The 23,472-nt window shown below is 50.2% G+C and overlaps 1 protein-coding gene across 2 annotated transcripts; it reads right to left on the reverse strand.

Moving 5' to 3' along the window:
* Positions 1 to 7,483: 7,483 nt before the first annotated feature.
* On the reverse strand, positions 7,484 to 20,747 carry LRFN5 (leucine rich repeat and fibronectin type III domain containing 5). Of its 2 annotated transcripts, XM_019550995.1 has the most exons (3): positions 19,322 to 20,746; positions 17,800 to 18,512; positions 7,484 to 7,920 (listed from the first exon to the last, which is right to left on the reverse strand). In XM_019550995.1, the coding sequence occupies exons 1-3, from the start codon at positions 20,707 to 20,709 to the stop codon at positions 7,811 to 7,813; spliced, it is 2,211 nt and encodes a 736-aa protein (XP_019406540.1). In that variant the 5' UTR covers positions 20,710 to 20,746; the 3' UTR covers positions 7,484 to 7,810. The 2 variants fall into 2 exon arrangements, with proteins under 2 accessions (XP_019406540.1, XP_019406539.1); XM_019550994.1 differs by lacking the exon at positions 7,484 to 7,920 and having other exon boundaries at positions 16,974 to 18,512; positions 19,322 to 20,747.
* Positions 20,748 to 23,472: the final 2,725 nt, after the last annotated feature.

Here is a 23,472-nt window from a genome sequence, read left to right on the forward strand (position 1 = left end):
CGGTACCTCACCAGAGCACCACGAGTGCTGGTAAAGCCGTGCCAGGGGACTTGCAATGACCTCGGCCAGTTCCTTTAGAACTCTAGGGTGGACTTGCAATGACATCTGGCCAATGTTGTCCAAGTTGAGGCGGGCAATTAGCAGAAGACCTGCCCGTCAGAGCAGTGCGGCTCTGCAAGAGTCTCCTGACACAAGCACAACTCCACGCCCCTCCCTGGGCTCAGTTTCCTGACATTCAGGGACTGAATCAACTGCAGGAGCGACTCTGCTACAGCCTGGCACTTTGTTGGCAAAGACACCGACTCTCAGGACGGGCCTGCTTTTTCCTGGGTTGTTTTGCCTACTCTGCAGGGCTGAGGCCAGGGCAGCCACAGAAACACTGAGGGGCTGGTGAAGAAGAGAAGGAAAAGTCCTGCCCTGAATGCTTGGGGTTATTTGTGGGGCTGAAAGGTGATGGGTAAGGAGTCAGCTTTAGGGAGTGATTATTAGGTTTCTTTCCTGTAGTTAGTTTTCTGTTCTTAGTAGCTTTACAAACACGGGAAGGAAGCAATCTGTAGCAAAGGCAGCGCATTGTCTCCGGCACTGCAACACATCTGGCAGTGACATGGGCACAAGTGGGGCTATCAGCTCTCACAGCTGGCCACTGCTCTCCCAGAAATGCCCCAAGCCTCCAAAGATATCGCTTAATCAAAGCCCACTGTGAAACATCATGCCTGGTCCCAGGGAAGGTCTGGAAAACCATTCGTGACCATCCTGCATGGGCAGGACCCTAAACCCCAGATGGGACTTCCAGAGCAAGCTCGTCTGTCCCTTGGGCAGGAGCAGCAGACGAGTGCATGGAGCCCCAGGACCAGCCGAGGAGGCCAGGGCCACGTGATGCCGAGACCCCTGAACTCCGCGACGGTCATTTCACCACCCTCAGGGGCTGCAAGAGCAGGACGGTGCTGAGAGGCCATGAAATAACAGCATGGCCCATTGCCACTTGGCTCGCAATAACCCAGATGCTGCTAGGCAAGGAGTAGCCTTCGGCAAGGACAGCACAAATGGGAGTCACTGCAGCCCGAGGCAGCCGGGCTGTAGATATCGGGGTGATGGGTGTGAGAGAGACACTGACCAGGGAGATATCCTTCGTCCTGTTTTGTCGACGTGCGGGTGTAACAGCTGCCCTGTCTCAGCCCAGTGCTGGCTGCGTCCCGATGGCAGAGGGTGTTGCAGGTGCAGGGTAGCCATAAGCAGCTATGGGGGAGCACAGAGGCTGCTGCCCCCCCTGTCCTGGAGAAGCGCACCCCAGCGGGTCCCAGGGCGCTGTCCCTGGGGAAGCCTATTGGGAGAGGCTGGTGTCCACTCTCAGGCACTTCACCAGCTCATGCAGAAGGATCGCCTGTTCTGGAGGTCTCCAGGGCCACTGGCAGCCCGGCCCCATCATGCAGCTGATTTGCATTATGGGTTTTATTAAATGGAGCACCTGGATCCACTGGGGCATCTAGCAGTTGAGACCTGGAAAGCGTTTGTGTGCACGGTGTGCAAGCAGTGGGAAAGCAAGGGATTGATATTGCAAAGTTTTCTGGACGCTGTGCACGGTGCGAATGCTGAACCCGACAGCCCTAATACCTCACCGTGATCCTGAAGGTCAGCAGAGAGCAGCCACCATTGATGGGCCAAGTTCATTCATCAAAAACATGTGAGAGACTGTTCTCAGCCGTGGCTTCTCAGCTCTGGAGCTCTCTTCCCCCTGATGCTGCCAGACCCTCAAGGTCTTCCACAAGTGCCATAAGCCCTTCCTGCTTGGGTCTTGCATGGGGAATTGATTTATCCTTTATTATTTTATACAGGTATTTGTTTCTGTTTTTATAATATACCTTGTTTCAATTGCAAGGCGCAGCAGCCTGCTCCCGCTGGAAGAGGGCTAGGGTTGACCCACACCCAGGACCGCGCAGGACTCTCCTGGCTCGCAGGGAGCGGGAGAAGCTCTCGCCGTATCCACGAGAGACGCGTCCAGCCCACGAGAGCTGGGGGCTGCTGCCGTCCTGCAAGGCCCTCGGATGCTGAGCGTGGGGCTGTGCAGCCCGTCGGTGCAGCATGGCTTCGGACCTGGGAGCAAAGGGACGGTGTTTCAGGAGATGGGTGAATGCAAACCTGGCCACAGGCTGCACCTGATCAGCGCCAGAGGCTTATAGGAAGGCAGGGCTGGGAGGCTCTGCAGGTTATCACTTCACTCCCCTGCTCCAGGGCAGGATGATTGTTCCTGGGTGCAGCCAGCATCCTCCATGGGGATGGAGAGCAGAAAGCAATATCTCAGGGCAATGTATTTTGTCTGTTGGCGTTTGCAGCTGTCTGGGCAAGGTGGTCTCGTGTCTTGTGAAGTAAACACTTTCAAACAATTGAGGGAAAGGAAACCCCCTCCAGCATCATTGTGAAGAGCCTTTGGCCACTCCTACACAATAAAGATGTTAAACAATAGAGACCCAGTAGAGGTAGGGTGAAGCATCGCGAGGGACACGTCGTCCGAGCTCCATGCATCCACACGACAGGCGGTGCAGGGTGCAGCACGAGGGCTGGGTTTGCAGTCACTAACTGGCCCCATGCTACAAAAGCCAGCATTGCACATGGAGCTGACCTGAAAGAAAGAGATGTTTGGCAGCATATCCATAGAAAAGTCTCTCAGGCTGTGGAGAAACCTCTGAAAAAGAGTTCCTGCCCCATACAAGCTTTTTGGTTTCCAGACAAAGCCGAAACTGTTCATTGAGCCGCTGTTGGTTGCATCCCTATCATGTCTGGGATGTAGCCCCACAGCCACATGTGCCAAACCCGCAATGTGTTCAGCACTGTCCTTTTCATGTGCAAGCTGCTGCAGTTGGGCATGCAGAGTCGGTGAAACAAAGAGACTTGAGTCGATAACAAATGGAGAAATGCCACAGGAGGAGGAGCAATGCCAGCGGGCAGCAGGCCTGGCACCGGTGGTAAGGTCACCTCTCCCGGGAGAGGCTGAGACACCGGTCGAACGCTATCGCGACGCTATCCCCACTGTGCAGGCCCGGAGGCGGTGGCAGTAGCAGTCCCCGCTCCCCCCGGTGCCCTACACCCGCGCTGGCTCTCTCACCGGGGAGTCTCCACGCAGGCAGGCAGCTCCGCTTCGTTGCCATGCAAAATATATTCATGAGTAGGTCATTAATATTTCATGGCCACTGAAGAAGACAAAAGCGATCACTTAAATCAATTTGTAGCTGTCGAACGAAGCACCCAGCGCTGCTGCAGGCTCCGGCAGGGCTGCGGTGCAGGGGCTACCCAAGGGTGAGAGCTGCTGGAAGGCTTTCCTGCTGGACCCGGGGCCACGGACAGCCCTGCCACCCCAAGCATGGCTTCCCCTGGCAGTGTGCTGCAGGGGAAGGAGTCATTAATGACCCCATGAATAGGGCAGAGACGGGCACTGATGGTCCAGCCCAGCCCATGGGGGTGAGACTTTACACACGCAGCCGTGCTCCCTGGCTGTCCGGGCACAGGTTACTGGAAGCACGTGTTGCTGGGGGGGAAGCCCTCCGACGGGGGCAGATATCCTTGTGCATGGTTGCAGGAATGGAGCTTTCTCCCTAAATGCCTAGAAGGGATTTTCATGCCACTCTTACACAGACACTTGTGTCAGCACACACACTTGTGAGTGCATGCATGAACACCCCTTTGATTCTTGGCCCACCCAAAGTTTAAAACCAAGTGCCTGGCAGTGGCTGCAGCTTTTCTAGTCAGGCAGCACTGGATGAGTCACTCGACTTCATGACGCATTGTCATCCACCTGATCCTTGCTAATCTCTTCACTCCACAGGTGTTAGTGGCCCCCTCTTCTTTTTAATGGTCAGAGATGTCCCACCAAACAAGCATCCTTTGTTCTGCACGGAGCAGCAGTAAAGTAGGAGGTTTAACTAATTGTAATGAAGTCACATTTTAAATTGAGCAATCCAGCCCTGCCCCCCCCAATTAGTAACACTTCAGCTAAAAATAAACTAGGAGACGAATGTGTGCGTTGCTCTATATGAGGGGGAGCTCACCCTCTGCACCCCCTTTCCCAGCCCTGAGGTCCACCTGTAGCCAGCGACACCTGAAAACAGCCCTCGCCTCGCCCCTCCCCACCTCCCACCCCCAAGGCCAATTGCTGCTTAGGGCCGGGGGAGGTTGGACACATCCTGCTTGCCCTCAGCACCCCCGGCCCATTCTCCCCTTTCCCTGACCCCTTGCACCCAGGGACCAGGCCTCTTTGCCCAACGCATCCTCACTCCCCTGCTTTGCACTGGGGTCCACCTACGAGACCAGCATCCATCCTGGTGTGCATGGCTCCCCACCGGCGTGGGCACACTCGCCCTTGCTCAGGTCACCGCCTGCTTGCTCTGGGTTCGTCCGGCGCCCGGCAGTGCACGTGGCCCACACGCTGCCGTGCCCAAGGCAGCGCTAGCTTTAGCACGGGAGTAACTACTTACCCGTGTGTCCCCTTCACACGGGAACGACAGAGGCAGAAGACCGGCAAGCGGCAGCCTTTGCAACCCAAGGTGCCTGCACTGACCTTCACCGGGCTGGAGGGTGCAGGCGGGCTGCCCTGGCCATGCAGGATCCACTGATTGTGCAGCTGGCCAGTGGGAGATCCTTCCCCTGCCCTCTGCAAGCTCCTGCGATGTCCGAACGCCTTCCCCGCTCTGCTTGCTGATGAAACCAAAACCTTCCTGCAAAGCGGGAAGGACACTCCTGCCCGGAGGGCCGACAGACTGCTGCTTGCAGCACTTGCTCCCAGGACCCAGGGTCAAGTCTGCTGCCCCATTAAGACTGGATCCCAGGTCTCCTACACCCCAGTGGGGTGCCCCAGCCCCTGGGCTATTGCTTATGCTGGGGTGTCATCCTACCCAGGGCCAGAGACGGTTGTTTCTTCAGGGGGGAAAGGATCCGTTCCTCCAGAACTTCTGGTGGAAAACAACCATCCCCAAAACTGCAGGTTCACAGGAGACTAGGTTAATCCAGATACATACGACCAGCGCTGCTCAGACCCCCGTCACGCTCCACCTGGTCACAGAGCCGGCAGCACGTCGAGGGACCACTTTGGTCAGGGTCTGAAGCAAAAAATATCACCCAGGAATAAGACCTGCCCTGCTCCTCTTTCATTGCGCTCCTGCTTGGAGCAAATCTCCCCCTGGGTCCTCTGCAGGGGACAGCCGCGGGGAGGCGGGGCGTGGGGTCAGCGGCCCGTTCCCCAAGGGCTGCAACGGGGGCGTGGGTAGGGGTGAGGCTGGTGGAAGTCCCTCTGAACGCAGGGAGCTCCACTAAGCCCCTTCGGGCCTCTGCTGGGTCCTTCACTGCTGCAAACGAAGCAGTTTTGTGAAGTTTCCTCATACTGGTGCTTATACACGACAGGGTTGCACCTGCACGGTGCTGTCAGAGGCGATGAGACACGGGCACGCTCCTCAATCCCAGTCCTGTGACGGTGTCGTCCGAGGGCTGGTGAACCTGTTCTACATACAGCCACCCGCCATTGCCAGGCCACCAAGGACTGCTAATGACCATTAGTAGGTGGCACAGTCTCCTCTGAAGAGCCTGTCAGTCCTCTCCTTGGAAAGCCCAATTCACCACGCCAGCAAGGGCTGCCACAGTGAACGCTGGCTTTCTAACAAATACCGAGCTGACAGGTGAAACCTACCTTCACAATTAATTAAAAGGATGTGAGAAGGAATCAGCAAGGGAGCAGCAGTTCTGCTCTGTGCACAAAGGCTTGAAATTGGAGCCACTGAACAAGGGAGCAACATGGTATTAATGTGACATGAAATCCTGAGAGCTGAGGTGGCCTATGAATGGAGACTTGGGAGGCAGCGTTTGGGTCCAAGAGGGCATCCAGCAGCTTTGTAGTTTTGAAAGTTGACATTGACAGTCAAAGGGAAACCCTAAATCTCCTTCTTTCCTTACAAATTGCATCTTAAGAGTTTCCCATCCTATTTAGTAATGTGTGTCTTGCAGGATACATTCAAGATGCCACCAGTTTCTCTGGAGGAACAGCGTCTTTTTTCTCGCTCCGGCAGCGGCACCAGCAGGATTTGCAGTAAGCGATGGGCTGAGGCAGGGCATCAGTTTGTGCTTTGTCTGAACAAAATGCTTTTATTGGCAAGCAGTCTGTATTCAGCTCCTCCTTTACCGCCTCCCGGCATGCCTCTGCCGGGCAGTAGCAGGATGGATGATGAATGCCACGGTTAGACGCAAGGTAAAGTTCGGGCCCAGGGGGCTTGTTGAAGGCACAGGATTATACAGGACTGAAGGAGCTAGGGCTGGTGCTGAGCCAAGCTACAGCTGCAGTTTGCTTATCCGAATGCCTCTCGATGTCTAAGTTTCACAAGCTATTTGTCCTCGCTGTCCCAAACGCAGCTCATTAAGCTGGCATATCCAAACCATTACTTCCTGTGTATTTGTACAGCTCCATGCACGATGGGACTTGAGCCTGGTTTCCAGGTAATGCCATAATACAAATCCTACCCCATGGGATAAACATTAGCTCTGCACGGTTAAGCAGAAGCCTGACAGGGCGACCGGCATGAGCTGTCCTTGAGGGGCTGGTAAAACTGTTTGGGCTTCTGGAAGATGAAGGAGAGCACATCCTCTGGCCCTGCTCCTAGTGGGAAATAAAACATTATGGGGAAGGGTCCGTGTTTGCCCTCAGCAAGGGGTACAACAGCCACTGCAGTTAAAGGTGTGTGCTGCGGCGGCGGGAGCCCTTGTCCCAGCTCTCCTGCCCAGCATCGTATGTGAGCCCCCCGCGCTGTCTGCGCACTGACCACACTGGGAACGCCACACCATCATACACTTGCATTTCCAGTGGGTGAGACACCCTTGCACCATTGCACATGGTCTTGCTCCCTCTTGCCAGAGGTACCTCTGCCTGGACGAGAGGGGACCCGAGACCCCACCCCAGCAGGGATCTCGCAAAACATTTGTGAAGTCAAAGGCATTAACATTGGCACCTGTGCTCGTGTTGTGCCACGTGCTTTTCTCCGGTATCCTGGGGGTTATCACGAGGGTAAGACCAGCTTGTTGAAACAACTAAGCACTGTCCACAGGGTGAGGGAATAATTTGCCCATTCCTCTGTGGAAGTGATGCTACGGCAGCGAGATGGGTATAAACACTGTATATCAGGATTATTTTTCTTGGCTGCACAAGAAAACCTTCTTAGGTCTGAACCCTGGACGCTCTCCTCTCTGCCCTAACACCAGAAGACAAAGTAGACACGCACCCCTGGAGACTAACTAAATACTAGACACTTTACACATGCTGTCGTTAACCCAAGCTCGTCTAAGACGTGCCATGCAAGGTCAGAGCAAAGATGCAGAGGCGAGACTTGCCCCTTCCAGGATGCGGATGGGATGCTCTGATTAATGACAGGTTGGCAGCGTACCTGGAGATCGGTGCGCCTGGCATTCAGCGATGACCACCCCAACGCCCCTCCTTGGCCAATCAACATGCCAACACCATCATAGTAAAACATTTATTTGAGGGTGATATAAGTTACCGTGTTTACAGTCCGTGAACTCATCACTGGCAACATGTAACATGAATTAATACTGAAGCTGTTGCCACCACACTTTTTTTGTTTTTGTTTTCCCCGCCTCATTGTTATTTTATAAAAATCTCGAAGGCCAGAAAAGATATTTAGAACGGACGTGGAAGTCAGGGGAAGGGGAGTCCATAAGAGGGATAAATGTTTATGTGATGCAGCCAACCTGCGTGGCTTCTTGGTTTAGGCTGTAGATGTCAGGTGAAAGTTTCTGCTGGGCCGAGCACTGGTTCAACCAGTTAATCTTCGGTGAGTTGGAACCGTATGGATTTTGGTCGCGTTAAAACATCAGTGGCAACGCTTTCCGGAGGTGGTGGAGGGCACGCGGTCGTCTGATGAACTGCAGCTTCTGTTCAGAGACAAAACAAAGAAGGTAAGGACATCAGACGTACGCTTCAGCTCTTCATTGAATCACAGACATTGCACACACGGGCCTACGAGAGAACCCCTCTGCTTCCCAGCAGGTCCAGTCCCAACCGCGTAGCACACCGACCCGACAAACCCCGTGCCCTTGAAGTACAGTTTTGGGGACAGAGGAGGAGGTGGGAAATCCCTGACATTGTACAGTAAAGTGGAAAGGAAAGAGCTTGTTCGTCGGAAGCGAGGCCAGAGGTTAAAAGGCTGGTGCTGACAAACATAGATGTCAATGCTGCACAGCGAATAACGATGAGGAGATGATGCACGGAGTAGCATGCTCGCTGCACGGTCCCCTGCACGAACGACTGGACCACGCGGACCCCTCCGGGTCCAGCCCGGCCCTGGAGGCTGTGGGACGAGGGCACCCACTGCTGCGACACGATGAGGCTACCGCGCATTGCTTCAGCACCGCGCTGCTGCTCGCAGGTCCCGCGCCGGAGCCGCCCCCGGTCCTGTGGGCTCTGCGGGGGGTGCAACCCACGCCCCTTGTACCAAAAGGGCAGTGGCAAAGGAGCCCCATTTTTGGGGCTCACTCAATTCCTGAGTGAGCCAGACCATGTTATTGTCTTGCTGAGGTTTCTCAGGGGCTTGCAGGGTGCCCAGGGAGAGACTGCTTCTTCCCCCAGGTTATTCCTGCCCCATGACAGACCCCTCTGTGCTCCCAGGAGGAGCCTGCAGTTGTGTCGCTGCTGGACCACGTAGCACAGCAGGAGGGGACCAGGGTTTCCTCACTAGCGTCTTCTTCTAGCACCCTCCTGGATACAAGGACCAGCTGTCCCAGGTTTTCCAAGGAAGCCACAAATGTGCAGAGCCCCTGAAACAGGACGTTTCTGTGGCACTAAGCTGCCTTGAGGCCAACCAGCATGGTCTCTCCCATGACTTGTGCCGGCTGCGCAGCACTGAGGAGGCTGCAGGGACGCTGCTGACTGTGTCCTGCTCCCCAACTGCATCCTGGATGTTGCTCCCTGCAAGCTGACTATCTTTGCTTGTGGAGTGGGGTTTCTTGGAGTAGGCCTGAACGCTGCCCTCTCTAGATACGGAGGGGCTGGAACAAGCCCAAGCTGGCTGCATGGGCATCATCCAGCCCTACCTACCCTGTCTCACCCATCGGCCTTGCAGTGCAGCACGTGTGAGACCACCTGTCTGGGACCTTACAGGAAGTGGTTCTTCAGGCACAGCCCAAAGGGAAGGGCTCCCCGCCAGGCAGGATGCAGCAACCTGGTGAGAGGGACAGACAATTGCCTGTGGTCCTCACGCTGTCTGAGCTTGGGTTAAACTTCAAGGCTTGCAGGAACAGGGCCATGCAGCTGGATGAGTCTTTGCCACGTGGGGAGGGAGCTCTCACGAGAGCATCTGGGCAGGGTGTTTTATAAAATGCCCTTGCTGCTGCAACAGGCACTGAGCACGCACGTCCAGAAAACATGGGCCCTGCCCCGAAGAGCTAGAAAGGCCAGAAAGTGGGGGAGAGTGTCATATCTGTAGGGAACAACAAGCCAACCAAGCAAACAAATCTCCCCGGCTCCCGTCCTCCGTCATGGACGGTGGTGCCTGCAAAACCCTGCTGCCGCTCCTGTCTGCTCATGCATGCAATATGATTCTACATATCTGATGGCAAGGGAATGGAAATCAGGACAGAAATTAAGTGGCACTTCTACAGAAAGCTGATAGCGTGAAAGCAAGATGAGCTGAGTTCGTGGTTAGCCATGTTATCTTGATCTCCACTGCTGGCATTATCAAGAAACAATCTAGCCCACTTCTAAAGCACAAAAGGAAAGAGAGTGCTTAAAGATCACCTCGTGAAATGCAGCCTGTCTCAGTGAAACGCAAATAGCAGGTTTCATTTGCTTAGATCCATACAGATGGACAGTGCTTGTCCTCGCACAATTACTCTTTATTCAGTACTTGTGCTGTAACGAATTAGCCACGTATTGGCTCTTAGCCTCCTGGAAAGATAAGTTTTCCCTCTTCATAACATCATCCTGCTCATGTGACTCATGGAGCTGGCTGGTTGCATTCAAAAACCTCTTGACTAGGGACAGGAATTACACATAAGTTGGTATAAGTGATTGGAAACCGGTTTAAATCTGTAACACGGCAGAAGTTCAGTACACATGAACTGCTTGCAAAATGGCTCAAACTGGTTTAAGATAAACCTGGATGTAGTATCAAACTTAACTAATTTCAAAGTTTAATAATTGATTTAACCTGTCCCAGATCCCTTCCAGATTCAAGTGAACTCGTAGTCCCCCAGCATCCCAGGATGCATTGCACATCTCCTGCAAACCCCCCCTACCCTCCCGGTGGACAGGATAGCCTTGGCCCAAACTGCCCGCTCCAGTCATGTGGGGAGGCATACTTTAGCGCCCCCCGCCAGCTTCTGGCTTTGGCCATTGCGGGCATGTGCCTGCATTTCTGAATCAAAAGTGAATGTCTGTTCACTTGCTTAATTGGTTTAATCTACACAGCTTAGACTAACCTACAAAGACGGCATTGATTCAGCCTTGGGCTTTTTTACTCTCTTTTTAATCCCTGTAACTAAATCGGGCAGGGTGATTCTAGGAGTGATTTATTTGAATAGGCAAATATAACCATATCTATCAATAGATAGATAGGTAGATCAGGCATATATATATATAGACATACATACATACGTACATACATACATATATATAGATGTATGTATGTGTGTGTGTGTGTGTGTGTGTGTGTGTGTGTGTGCGCGTATATATATAAGTATGCATATATCTATGTGTAAATATGCATGTATATAAGCCTATATATATATCTATACACACACACACACACACATATATATAGGCCTAGATAGATCGATTAGTCTGTCTGTCTATCTATCTAGGTCTGATCCTAAACACTGCACATATCCCAACTTCCTCCCATCTAGTGCTGTACAAAAAGCAAGAGAGATCGCAACTGCACTGTAACTGTAAAAGCGAGAATGCAGCACTGACCTGTGTCAGTACACAACACAAATAATTTGAGCTCACAGCCTCTGCACAGAGAGAGGAAGAACATCACCGCTGCTCTTAGGTGCCGTTCCCGTTTGATTGGCTTCAGAAAACGAAGCGAGGACAGGAGGCGGCGCACATTGCCAAGTGTGATTTGTTGCTTCCGCAGGATCTAGAGGGCTACTTCCATTGTGAAAGGCTAGAACAGGAATCAAGAGAAAAGGACTCTACAGGAAGGGTGAGAGAAATAATCGATATGTTGTCACTTCAAAGCAGGGGAATGTCAAGCCTGCTGTGGGGAAGATGACTTACCTAAGGCACGTACCATCACTGCAAGGGAACTGCAAACAAGGGCTGTGACCTGGGACATGAAAGGGGCCAAATCCAGCGATTGCTTAGGTGAAGAGTGGTGTGATGCATTGTTTCTTACTTTCACAAACCAGCGTGAGGTTATAGCCGCTGTTAGCTCAAACATCAAGGGAAGGTTTGCCCACGTACGTGGGCACGACTTTCACAGAAAATTCTGTGATATACAACAAAGTGCAACATAGCTATGAAAAGAAAGCACATGCATTTATTTGAATACAGGAAAACAGAAGACGACGTGACCTGCGGCTAATAAAAGAGACAGCACTTGGGGACACCTTAGTCATTGAAAGGTTTTGTAGCTAAGGTTTCAGCCTATACAATGCATTTCTCACAACCAGCAGTGACCTAGGAGGCATGTGGACATCTGTTTGCAAATGGAAAATGCTGGAGAGATGGTTTTAGTTAACAGGACTTTTCTAACGTATGTGTGTGTGTGTTGGTTTGTGTGTGTGTAGGCATGTGAGCATCTGTATGTGTGTAAATGCTTTTTTAATTAAGAACAAAGCAAAACAAAACCTGACCTACCTGCAGTCAGGCCACATGTAATAAATGCTGCTTACCAAGTCACCCAGGGTAAGTACATTTTTAACACAAGAGGAAAAGCCCCTGTATTTCCTGACCAGCACAGTAAGAGAAGAACAAATTGTATAGCTGGGCCAGTAAAACTTCCAGCAAGGACTGTTTTACTTCTGCTGAGCAGCACCTTCCAACACCCATGCTTTCTTTTAAAACAGAAGAGGCAAAGAGAAGTAGTGATGAATAATGACAAGCAATAACAATATGTTATGAAACAGCCCAGTGTGCAAACTCCCCTTCTGCTGCTTGTAGCATGAATAAGCTAGAAACAGCCCTCAGCTTCTCCCTTCTCTGCATGGGGAATGCAGTCGCTATTGTCGCCAGCCTTGTCGGTGAAACAGGCAGGGGAGTGAGCGGTAGGACTGCCAGGGCCTTTGCAGGGAGCAAATACAGCTGCAAAAGTCCTGAAACAGCAAAGGGAAGTGTGAATGGCTAGTCAGCCCCTCAGCTGTGCTGGCTCACCGTGACTTCTGCTAGCTGCGAGGGTGGCGTGCAATGGTGCACGTGGGCTTCCGGGTGGTCATTGCTGATGCAAAGTACGGGCATGAGAAACACTGGCCAGTGGCTGTTTCACTGTGAATGAAGACCATGCATTTATTGGCAGCAGAGCTAAGACTTCTCCTAACTCTGCAAAGCATCACGTGCCCGTCTTCGGCACCAGGCCTCCTAGACGCAGCTCTGTCTCTGCCAAGCGGTCCCCACAGACTGCTCCTCCGGGCAGAGGTCACAGGTAAGAGTCCAATCACACCACGTGGTCCAAGGCCGAAGGCTTGGCAGCAGGGGCTCTGTCTGAGCAGAGAAGTTCAGAGCAGCTCCGCTCCCCTTGCAGGGAGATGCACGGCTCTTGCCCATCAAGTGGCAGTGACAGGGAGTGCAATACAGGATGTGCTCTGGATAAACACACTTGTAGTTTTGCCAGTATCCACGCTCGGGTCGTACAAGACATGCTGTTATATCCTGGATGAGTTGATAGGAACCATGGGTATATTCCAACATGGCTGGTGTTGATAAGCTCACACAGAGTAACCTCTTCCGGCAGCACAGCAGGCAAGTACAGGGTTGTTCTTGGACAAGGCAAATAGACCATGATAGCAAAATTGTACATCTGCCTGACAGTGAGGACCGTGCACGGGATGCACCTGGACGCAGCAGCAGGAGCTTCCAACCTGCAGCCGGGATCTCGCAGGCGTGCAGCTGGCAAAGCTGGCAACCCAGCCTCAGACAGCCGAATCCTTCACAGCAAGACGGCCGACACAGCAACAGCAGGTCCACAGGAACCCAGGAAAGGCCAAATCTTCTGCTGGGCATCCGGATAGGGGCACACCCAGGAGCATCGACCCTCTGCTCTTCCAGCTAAATAACTATGCCCCTGCAAGTTCAGCCAGCTGTTTCCTTGGTGGGTGCAGGTTTAGCAGTATCCTACACAGCAGAACAGGAGATGGAGTTTGGAAAGGCTGGCCTCCACCTGCCCAAGAGAAGCCTTGAGATGGGATTTTGTTTTCCCATTATTATTCTATCCTTGCAGGTCGGCAGAGGTGCATAAGACAGAGAGAATTTTTGAGCAAATAAAAGCCCACTGGCACAAGTAAAGTCATGTTTGCACCTAGAACTGAGCTGCCTGATATACTCATCATAAAGAACATGCCCGGAAGGTAACAAGGAAAGCACACAGAACAACTCACACAGGAAACACACACTTCGAATACCACCGCCCTGTTTCTCCATCCAAAACATGATTTATACCAAAACCTGTGTGTTTTCCTTTAGCTGAACAGTGAAGTTCAGTAGGAAAGATTAGGAAGAGCAGTGACAGGAAACAGGTGCCAGAAGATATAGTTATATCTATAGCTATACAGATATATCTAGATAGCCATACCTCTCTCTATATTTATCTGTTTATATAGATAACTATAGCTATATCCCTATATACAGATAGATATCTATAGATCTAGATCAATCTATACATTTATAGAATGATCTAGATCTATATCTGTCTATATATAGATAGACCTATAGATCTATATCTATATATATCTATCTACATACAGATAGATCTAGATCTATCTATCTTTCTACATCTATATCAGTGTAATCCGAAACGCCGGTTGAAGATGCCGGTGAGGATCAGAGGAGACCCTGTCTCACATCCACATTCGCGCTGCGCGGCTGGAACCAGGTTTGTCGTCTGAAGGTGTTTCATCTGATTTCACGTCGAAGCTCCTCTGCTGAGCAGCTGCTAAGATAAATCCCTTATGTGATTTCCCCGGGGACAGTGGACCCCTGTGCTGAGGGGACATCCAAGGGGACAGCCACCGCAACATTACATCCTCCTTGTTCTCTTAGGACTGAACACGGCCCAAGCATTGAGCTGACTTCTTTAGTGGCATGGGCCCTTGACCTTGCTAACCCTGTGCCTCCTCTCTGGAAGGGTGTGGAAGATCTCCAGGATTTCACAAAGCACATGCATGGGCACATTTTGCTCTTCTGACCCTCTCCTACATAACTCAGGCCCAAACCATTGGCACCATTGGCTTTGGAGAACAAGAATAACAGTCTCCTCTTCCCAGGGTATTTCATGCTTTGGATGAATCAGATCAGTATACACTGAAATGTCCTACTTGCAGCAGTGCAATGACATCTGTTTCCTTCCCTGTGCAGGTATGTACAGGTCTGATGAAGGGAGAAAGCTCCATTCGAAGAACTTTCTCCTATATCCCAGCTCACTACTCCTATAATATTATCACCGAATTAAATCAGACACAGTGACATATGGTCCCCTTAAGCTGCTTATATAAATGCGTCGCTGATGGAATTTTTAGCTTTAGTGTTTAGAGAACTAATTCCTTAGAGTAAAAATAAATAAATAAATAAATAAAAAATGAAGAAGCTATTAATATTTTAGCACATTCACCAAAACGTTAGACACACATTACTTCCAGTTGCAGACAACATATAAAGCATTGCCATTTGTTATTTTTAAACCACACACGATTAAAACAAACATCTCCGCAGGAAAAAAAAAAAATCCTTTAAAGCTCCCTTCTTACCTAGGAACAGAGTCAATATACTGGCTCCTGAAGTTTTAGTTCATCATTCAACACATGGTACTTTTACTTACTCATGTCTGACAAGGCCCCCTTTTTAAGACTACTGGAAGCAGTGTACATGCATTGGTATGGTTTATCATGTATAACAGCCAATGCATATGCATGTATCTCCTTCAGTAGGAGCATAAACATACAGGGAAACCCAAAGTGTGTCAACTCTTCCATCAGGACCTGGATATTGTAATTTTCAGTATGAGTTTTTGTTTCTTTATTCACATGAAGCATATCTGATTCTTCAAAAGGCTTTTTTCCCCCTCCCAACTCAAATTGAGAATGCAGCCAAGGACAACAATAAATCTAGGACAGGTTGCAACTGAAGTCTTCTGATGCCATGTAAATGGTTTCTTAGCCCAAACCTGCAGCGCCTTCATAAACGTAACTCCCAGAGACAGCAAAGGGAGGCTTGTCTGCATGATCAGCCTGACAAGAGGCTTCAGTGATCAAGAACTGGGATCTCTTACAACAGAGCAGTGGGATTTATTTGGCTTCAAGTACTAAGAGATAAAATAACTTTTTTTTTTTTTAACCAGGGATCAAAACCTCTTTTACTGAATTTCCCAAATCCTTTAAAATACAAATAAAGCTAAGTAAAAGGAAAAACTCCTGCAAACTTAATGACCTTACAGAACAAAAATGATGCTAAAACTACTTAGTGGCGATTCCATAGCTTTCTACAAATGTCACTCCATTACATTATCTCTGTTTTAGACCTGGAGTCCAAATGAGCTGAGATCAGGTGAAGTACAGATGGTTTGAAAAATCAGGGCAAGAGAAACCACATGTGTTTTGGTCAAATTAAAAATAAAAATGTTTCAGTTGTCAGACACCCGTTGCCACACATTTACACATTTATACCATCCCTGAAATTACTTGATCATCACGTATGAGTCCATTCGCATTTGCTGCCCTTCTCTATTCATTTCTACCTTCATCATTTACAAGAGGGTTTAAACAACAAGGCACGACAGTCTAATAACAGGTTAGTCCCCAGCAAGGACTGGCCCCTTTGGCTGTACCCAGGTACCGGACAAAATCTCCAAACACTATGAGAAGTTGCAGAAATAGCACCAGGCTGGGCAGGGAGAGGATTATGAGTATTTGCACAAAGATTACATGCCCTGCATTCCTGCCCTGCAATGTCAGAGATTTGGCTCATCAGGGGAGGGAAGAGGCTCTCTTTTCAGCTGCTGCTAATGCTCACTCTGCACTCGCATCTAACCTGAACACCAGGCAGGTACTAAGAGGGGAAATGGGACAAATCCAGCATTTCTCATTTGTAGGGCACCTGCCTGCGAGCCTGCAGTTAGCAAAGACCCCCAAGTGTGCCGCACCCTGGAAAAAGCCCTGTCCTTTTCTGTCTGACCCAGGAGCCGGGGAAATAGCACCACGGCCGCAAGCTGCGCTGCCGAGTGGAGGCGGCTGTAACGAGAGGGCCCAGCTCGCTTTGGCATATGCTTCCTTCTACCCAAAAGCTCGCCTGGTCTTTTTCTCTATAGTTCTCCCTGCCGACGTGGAGCTCCGGTCTGCAGCCCCGTTGCCATCGGTGTGGATTTACAAGGACGGGGGCTGCTGCTCTGGGACCTGGGCTCTTCCCCCTCATTTATCCCACAAGCTGGCACCTCTGGAGACCCACGTAAGGCGAGACCTCGCGTGGCCTGGTGCTCTGCTGCCCTGCGCACTGCATGCCTGCACCCTGCATAGGCAGGGGTGCGTGTTTGGGGGCCAACTACAGCCGACGTGGTCGCCGGGCATTATGGGGCCAGCCCACCCGCTAGCACCGAGTCCAGCCTTGATGCTTCACCCAAAACATCCACCCGCACCGGCTGGGGTTTCCAAGCAGGGAGGATGCTGTCCCCTGCCCTTCTCCGTCTGGGCCAACTCCTCCACGGAGCCACTGCTGTCCCACCGTGAGGCACCTCCACCGGGAGCGTGACTGAGCAGGGTGATTTACGTTAACACTGGCTGGATAGACTCATCGAATATTTTATTTTACACAACATAACAACACAGAGTTGTTGTTCCTGTACAGCATTTGCCTAAAAACAAAGGCAACACCATGGTCACTGAAAAGAAACATACAGTCTGATTAGTTTAAAAAATATCATTTTACTGACTGATCCATAAGTGGTCTTTTGCTAGTGTGAGGAAACAGCATTTCCTTTATAAAAGGCTTTTTTTGTTTGCTTGTTTGTTTGTTTTTCTGTGAAAACTCTCGTTTGTTTTCTGCGACTGCAGAACCAGGAAGCCAGTCCTAGAGTAGGGGAAGGCACTGGTGCTGTCTCACGCTTTTCTCCCTTAATCATTTTTTTAAAAATTTTATTTAAATCTTTGAATGTTGCCTTCGGTCGTTATATTATTTTAAATTAAATTAAATTAAACTTAAAACCTGTGTGCACTGGGTGGCTTATACGAAACCCTGCATGAACAAGCCATACATCATCGAGACAAGAGTGGAATTCCAAATCCCAGTTTCCCAGGAGAGCGAGTTCTCACACAATGTTTGGTGTGTTTTGTTTCTCATTAAAATAAATAAATTAAAAAAAAAAAAGAAAAAAGAAGCAGGTCACACAGTGCTTTCCAATATCCACTCAGAACTCGAGAAAGTTGCTTTTCCACTATCCACGTCAGACTTGTCTGACTGAATTAGCATCCCATTCATAGACAAGCTCCTTTTAGACCATAATCCACCTGTGTTCTGGGAGTTAACATAACAATGGTATTCCATTAATTCTCCATTCAGAGAGTACCTGCGCTTTGCTCGGGATGTTTCAGCTGGCAAAGTGAGAAACTTACTTGGCTTTGATTGTGCTCTTTTGTACATGGGGGCCCCTTTGACGGCGTCGGGGGGACGGCTAGCTAACTGCAGTGCAGTGGAGTTATTTCTGTTAGTGTTCTGGGACTCGATATTCGTGACAGCTTCGCTCTGTGGCTCATTGCTTGGCTTTGGCCCTGGCTTTCTCTTCTGCTTTTGGGAGGCAGAAGTGCTGGAAGTCCACGTGTGAGGCAAAGCAGAGGTAGTGGTAGTGGAGTCCTGGCTCGAGCACGTGTCTGACGACTGAATCACGTTGTCGTTCGGGACTTTGCAGCACTGGACGCCCTCCTCGTGCCCGACGACCTGTTTGGACATGGAATGGGGCATAGCCCCGCTGCAGCCTTGAATCTGAGCCCCGTTGGTCTGGGAATATACATTGTTGACGTTGGTCACCTTGTGCTGCCCGTTGTTATTACACACTTTATAACGGATCATTAGGATGATGATGAAAACCAGCACCGAGGCCACGATAATCCCACCGATAATGATGATCATGGTGCCTCCCAGGAACTGGGACTGCATGAAGTGGCACCGCACATAATCCTGCTCCGTGGTGAACTGTATGCACCCGACGACCCTGGTGGCAGTGAGGGAGGTGATGCCGTCGTCGTAGATTGCCAAGACACACAGGTCGTAGACAGTCCCAGCGGCCAGGTTGTTGACCAGGAAGGTTTTGCTCGTGGGAGGTATCATTCTGAGAGACAAGGGAACGGGTGTTAGCCAACACGACAACCGCAATCATCTCCCATCCCCATGCTCTGAAGTCGCCGGCTGTGGGACTGCCATCCGAGTCTGACACCCTTCGCCACAATGTGTCGTGTCAGGGCATACTAAAGGCACTTTCACCCAACTCAAATGGCCACGGATAGTTTGTGCCTTGACTTACTAGACCCATTAGTAAAAGGCTGGCACAGCTAATTGCCCCACAGGGTGGGGGGGAGCTCTGACTTGCAGCCATCATGGGGGGGAGGGTGGGGCAGGGAAGAGAAAAAAAAAGGAGAAATCACTGGTGACAAATTGGTTTGGAAAGGTTGCATTAGCCATCTTAAAAACAAATCCACTTAGCACACATAACACCTCTGCACGCACTGTACCCACAGACTGGGAGAAACGCTGAGGATAGCACTGCAGGGCCTGAGCAGGAACGCATTTGTGGACATCTTTCTCCCCCACTTTTGAAAACAGAAGGTGTTAAAATCCATTTAACTCATCTAACTCTACAATCCTCCTGCTAATCAGATTACCTGAGAGGATTAAGGGTCGGTTTGGATTATCTAAAAATAACGCTATTCACAGTAATTTCCCCATTTGTTAGTGAAAATTGCATTAGTCTTTCACAAGGCTGGCACCATATGCTTTGGAGGGCAGTGCTCTGATCAGCCTAAATGGTGTTGTAACCACACCGCAAAACGGACTGAAATGAAACAGTACATTAATAAATCAATAAGCGACGGCTTGATGGAGCACTAAGTGCAGATATAGATGCAGATGGATCTGTCTTACCTGTAAACAAGTGAGTCATCGTAAGTGCCATTGTACTGGATCTGGAACATACGTATTCCAGGTATATTTCTTTGAAAATTAAATTTCAGCAGGGCAGTGGACGACGTAGCTTCCGCCACCACCACTTTCTTGTCCTGGCTGCTTTTAGTATCCCCGTTATTGCTGCTCGCGTTGGAGCCCGACTTGGTGGAAGTCGAGATATCCGAGGAGCCGGGGTCAGGCTCGTGAATGTGGTTTGTACTGTTTAGCAAATGAGGGAGCTTGATGATGTGCAGATCCACCGTTTGCGTGGCTTCTCCTGCTGGGTTGGAAGCTATGCAGGTGAAGGAACCTGTATCCTTGACCGTGGTTATCAATATGTCAAGCGTGCCGTTGTCATACACCAGCGACCTTGTTGCATTTGAAATCAGTTTGCCCTCCGGTGAAATCCAGTGAATTGCTGGCTCTGGATCTCCCCGGGCCTTGCATCGCAGGGTGGCCCTTTGACCCTCGAGCACTCTCAGCTCGTGCGTGTGCCTGGTGATGAGAGGGGGCTCGCACAGGAACTCCTCCTCTGGGATCGACCAGAAGTACCGACCAGAGAGCAGCGGGGGAGAGGCGCACGTCTCTAGGTCGTCTTCTCTGGAAAGACGCCGCAGCCACAGGAGCTCACAGTTGCAATGCAAAGGGTTCCCACCAAAGCTCAACGCAAAAGTCGAGGGGCTGATAATTCCTGAGGTTGCTAATACCTGAGCTCTCTGAAAGAGAGGATCAGGCGGCAGCTTCTGCAGTTTGTTCGACGTGACATCTAACCTGGTCATCTTGTGGAGATGGGAGAAAGTCCCCTTAGGAATGTGGTCAATCATATTATGGTCCAGGCTGAGCGTGTGCAAGCTAACCATCTTCTCCACAGCATCCCAAGGAATGGTTTCCAGGTTGTTATAGGACAAATCCAGTTCCTCCAGGGCCAAAACATCATCAAACGCTGTGGAAGAAATCAAAGTCAGCTGGTTGTTGTTCAGTATCAAGTGGTGCAGATTGGAAAGCCCACTAAACATGTCATTGGTGATCTTAGTCAATCGGTTGCTGTTCAAATGCAAAGCCCGCAAATTGCGCAAATCAGCAAACGCATGGGGTGTAATAAAACTTATTGTATTCCTGGACAGTGTCAGGTCCACAAGGCTGGTCATATTGGCAAAATCTTTCCTTTTGATATTTGTAACAAAATTGTCTGCCAGCCGCAGCTCCACAGTCCTTCTGTCGATGTTTGGTGGGACAAATAAAAGCCCTTTCTTGGCACAAAGGGTTGCGAGATTCGGAGACAAGATTTGACAGACACAGCGCTTTGGGCAGATCTGGGCTCTCACTGCTACGCCAATGAACAGCAGATACAAAAGCAGTTTTTCCATTGTAGATCAGGTTTAAGAGCCTGCAAGAGAACAAACAGCACATGGTTATGATCTCCATGCAGAGGCATGACCCGACGCAGAGCAGCACACATGCAGCGGGACAGCAAGGAAAGGCAGATTCGTGCTGGGGTTAAGGCACAGGCCTGGCACTAGGATGACGTGGGTTCCCTTCCCATCTCATTCAGTGGTAAACCCTGTGGATGGGCCTCATCTCGTAAACTGTGGATGTGCAGCGCCTAGCACAGTGAGGCCTCATCTGAGGTTTCCCAGTATTATCCCAGTTCAAAAGATGAGGCCAACAGGAGATGGTCAGATTAGACAGATTAGTCACTCTTAATTGTTATCTGAATGCATTAGAAGAGCTATGGAAATACATTAGCCATGGATTCTCTTAACAGTGGCATTTCATAGACATTAGGGCTGGACTGGACTGGACTGGAAGGGACCTCGGGAGATCATCGAGTCCAGCCCCCTGCCCAAAGGGCAGGAAGTCAGCTGCGGTCATAGGATCCCAGCAAGATAAGCTTCCAATTTACTCAGTTCACAACTTCCCCCAGAAGCCAATCAGTGTGGGGACTCTATAGTTCAGTATCAAAAAGCAGATGGAGGCCGGGTCCCCTAGCAAATATATATTTTGTCCTGTCTCAAATATGCCCTTTTGACACCGTAACACATGACATGGATTTGTGATACTGCTCTGTACTTATCCACTGAGGATGGAAACAAGTCCAGCAAATGGGCTTCCCTGAGCAGCTCCTGCCTTGCAATCGATGATAAGCTGATAGGTGAGTGTGCATTTCCCTTGGACACTTACACTCTCTCTGTCATCTCCAGAATCAGCTCACTTGAGTTCACCTCAAAATCAGATAGAATTAAATACTTCTTATTTAAATTTGTATCAACACAATGTTTTTGGCTATGCAAATGAATGGTGGAAAGTGATCACCCTTTTCCCTGACTCCACGGTTAGCAGCGCTGCACCCTGGATGGGCCTATTACAGCCTTGGCCTTGTCTTACAGGCTGGTGGAGAGGAGACCCCCCACAGTGTGTGTGCAGAAGAAGAACAACGCCTGCCCAAGCAGGTTAACTCAGGTAGCAGTGACCCCCCAGGAACTCCAACAGCATCATGGCGCCCACCCCTACACATGGAGCGCTGGAGGTGAAGGTTGCATCTCTGCAGCAGCAGCCTCATACTAGTGAGCAGACACTGGGTGCAACATCTACATGTGCTATTAATTTGAAGTAGGTTTACTGCACAGAAAATATACTGTGCAATAATCTTACCCAGGGCACATCTACGTGTGCTCCCTCTTGGGAGCAGATTTGCTCCCAATGGGAGTGGCCTGGCTAGTGCTCACTGCTAGCTGCCCCACTGGTAGCTCCCCAGTTCCAGCACCGCTCAGCTGCCTGATCCTATGGGGATGGGAGTTGGGGGGCCGGGAGAGGGAGTGCAGGGACAGGGCGGAGGTGGGAGGGCAGAGAAGGGCCCAGTCCCCACACTGATTGGCTTCTGGGGGAAGCTGTGAACTGAGTATCACTAGGACCAGGGGGAAGCTGGGAACTAAGTAGCACTAGGACCTGCTGGTGCAGCTGACTGGTAGCAAATTTGCTCCCAGTCAGTGTCTACACAAGCCCTGCCATGCAGTAGATACTGTGCAGTTAGTTCAGTACAGGTACTAGCTAACTGCAAAGTCAAGTAATTTACTGCGCAGTAGTTTAATAACATGGTTACTTGGTGATGCTTTACTGTGCAGTAAATTAGTCTACTGTGTAGTAAAGTGTCTCATGTGGACAAACCCAGTAAAGATGCTAGGTGGATGCATCTCTTGTTCTAGGAGTGAGTGAGATGGAAGGGCCGTTGCCCAATCCTTTAACACTTATGTTTCTCTCCAAGGCATGTCTGCCCGCTTGAGCGGTAATCCTACATGGGCCTAAGTGCATGAAGACTGCCAAACATGGACCAGAAATGGTCCATATGCATGGACCAGAAATACGCAGCCACGTTATCCACTCAGAGCAATACACTAGCACAAGGGTGTACATTTAATGTCCATGAAGACACATGGAGTTTCATAACTGGAAAATGCTATAACATGAGGAAAGCGCTGGCCTCAGAAAAATAACCGGTGTTGCTGTCTGCCAGTCCATTCCAAAACTGGGCAGCAAAATGTCACAGCACTCAATAAGTTGCAACAGAAATCAGTGCAAATATCAACCCTCTAAATACCATTCTTCAGACCCACTGCGCACCCACAACTGCAGTGGAAGCTCATGGGAGCTGGAGTTGTTCCTGGCCTCTGAGTCAGGCCAGCGAGTCTCTCCGAAAAGAAAGAGAAAAGTTTTTAATCAGTATTTGAATAGGACGCGGTCCACACTTGTCAGTACAGAGGATAATCTCAAATAGGGGCTGAAACCCGTGAGAAAATACGTTCCCGCAGGAGAGTTATTACATGGAGCACGCTGTTTATTTTGTTGAAGTTGAGGGTTTTGAGTCAACAGAACTGTTGTCTTTTCCCTCCTTAACGAGATAATATTTACACTTCCACGTAAGCGCAGAGGTTTTCCCTCTAGCACATTCTTTGCAGGCAGGATGCCTTTCTAAATACACACAAACACGTCACCCAGGGACAAGAAAATGGTCCCTCATCATTGCATCAATCTTCGGCCTCTGGTGCTCCCATAACATATGCTCAAGAGAATCAGTATTTATCTGACAAGTGAGAAAGGATATAAAACACAAATTTATTTTTCACAACCAGCTG

Source organism: Crocodylus porosus, unplaced genomic scaffold (genome assembly GCF_001723895.1).
Source record: "Crocodylus porosus isolate Cpor-Errol unplaced genomic scaffold, CroPor_comp1, whole genome shotgun sequence".
Taxonomy (NCBI): Eukaryota; Metazoa; Chordata; order Crocodylia; family Crocodylidae; genus Crocodylus; species Crocodylus porosus.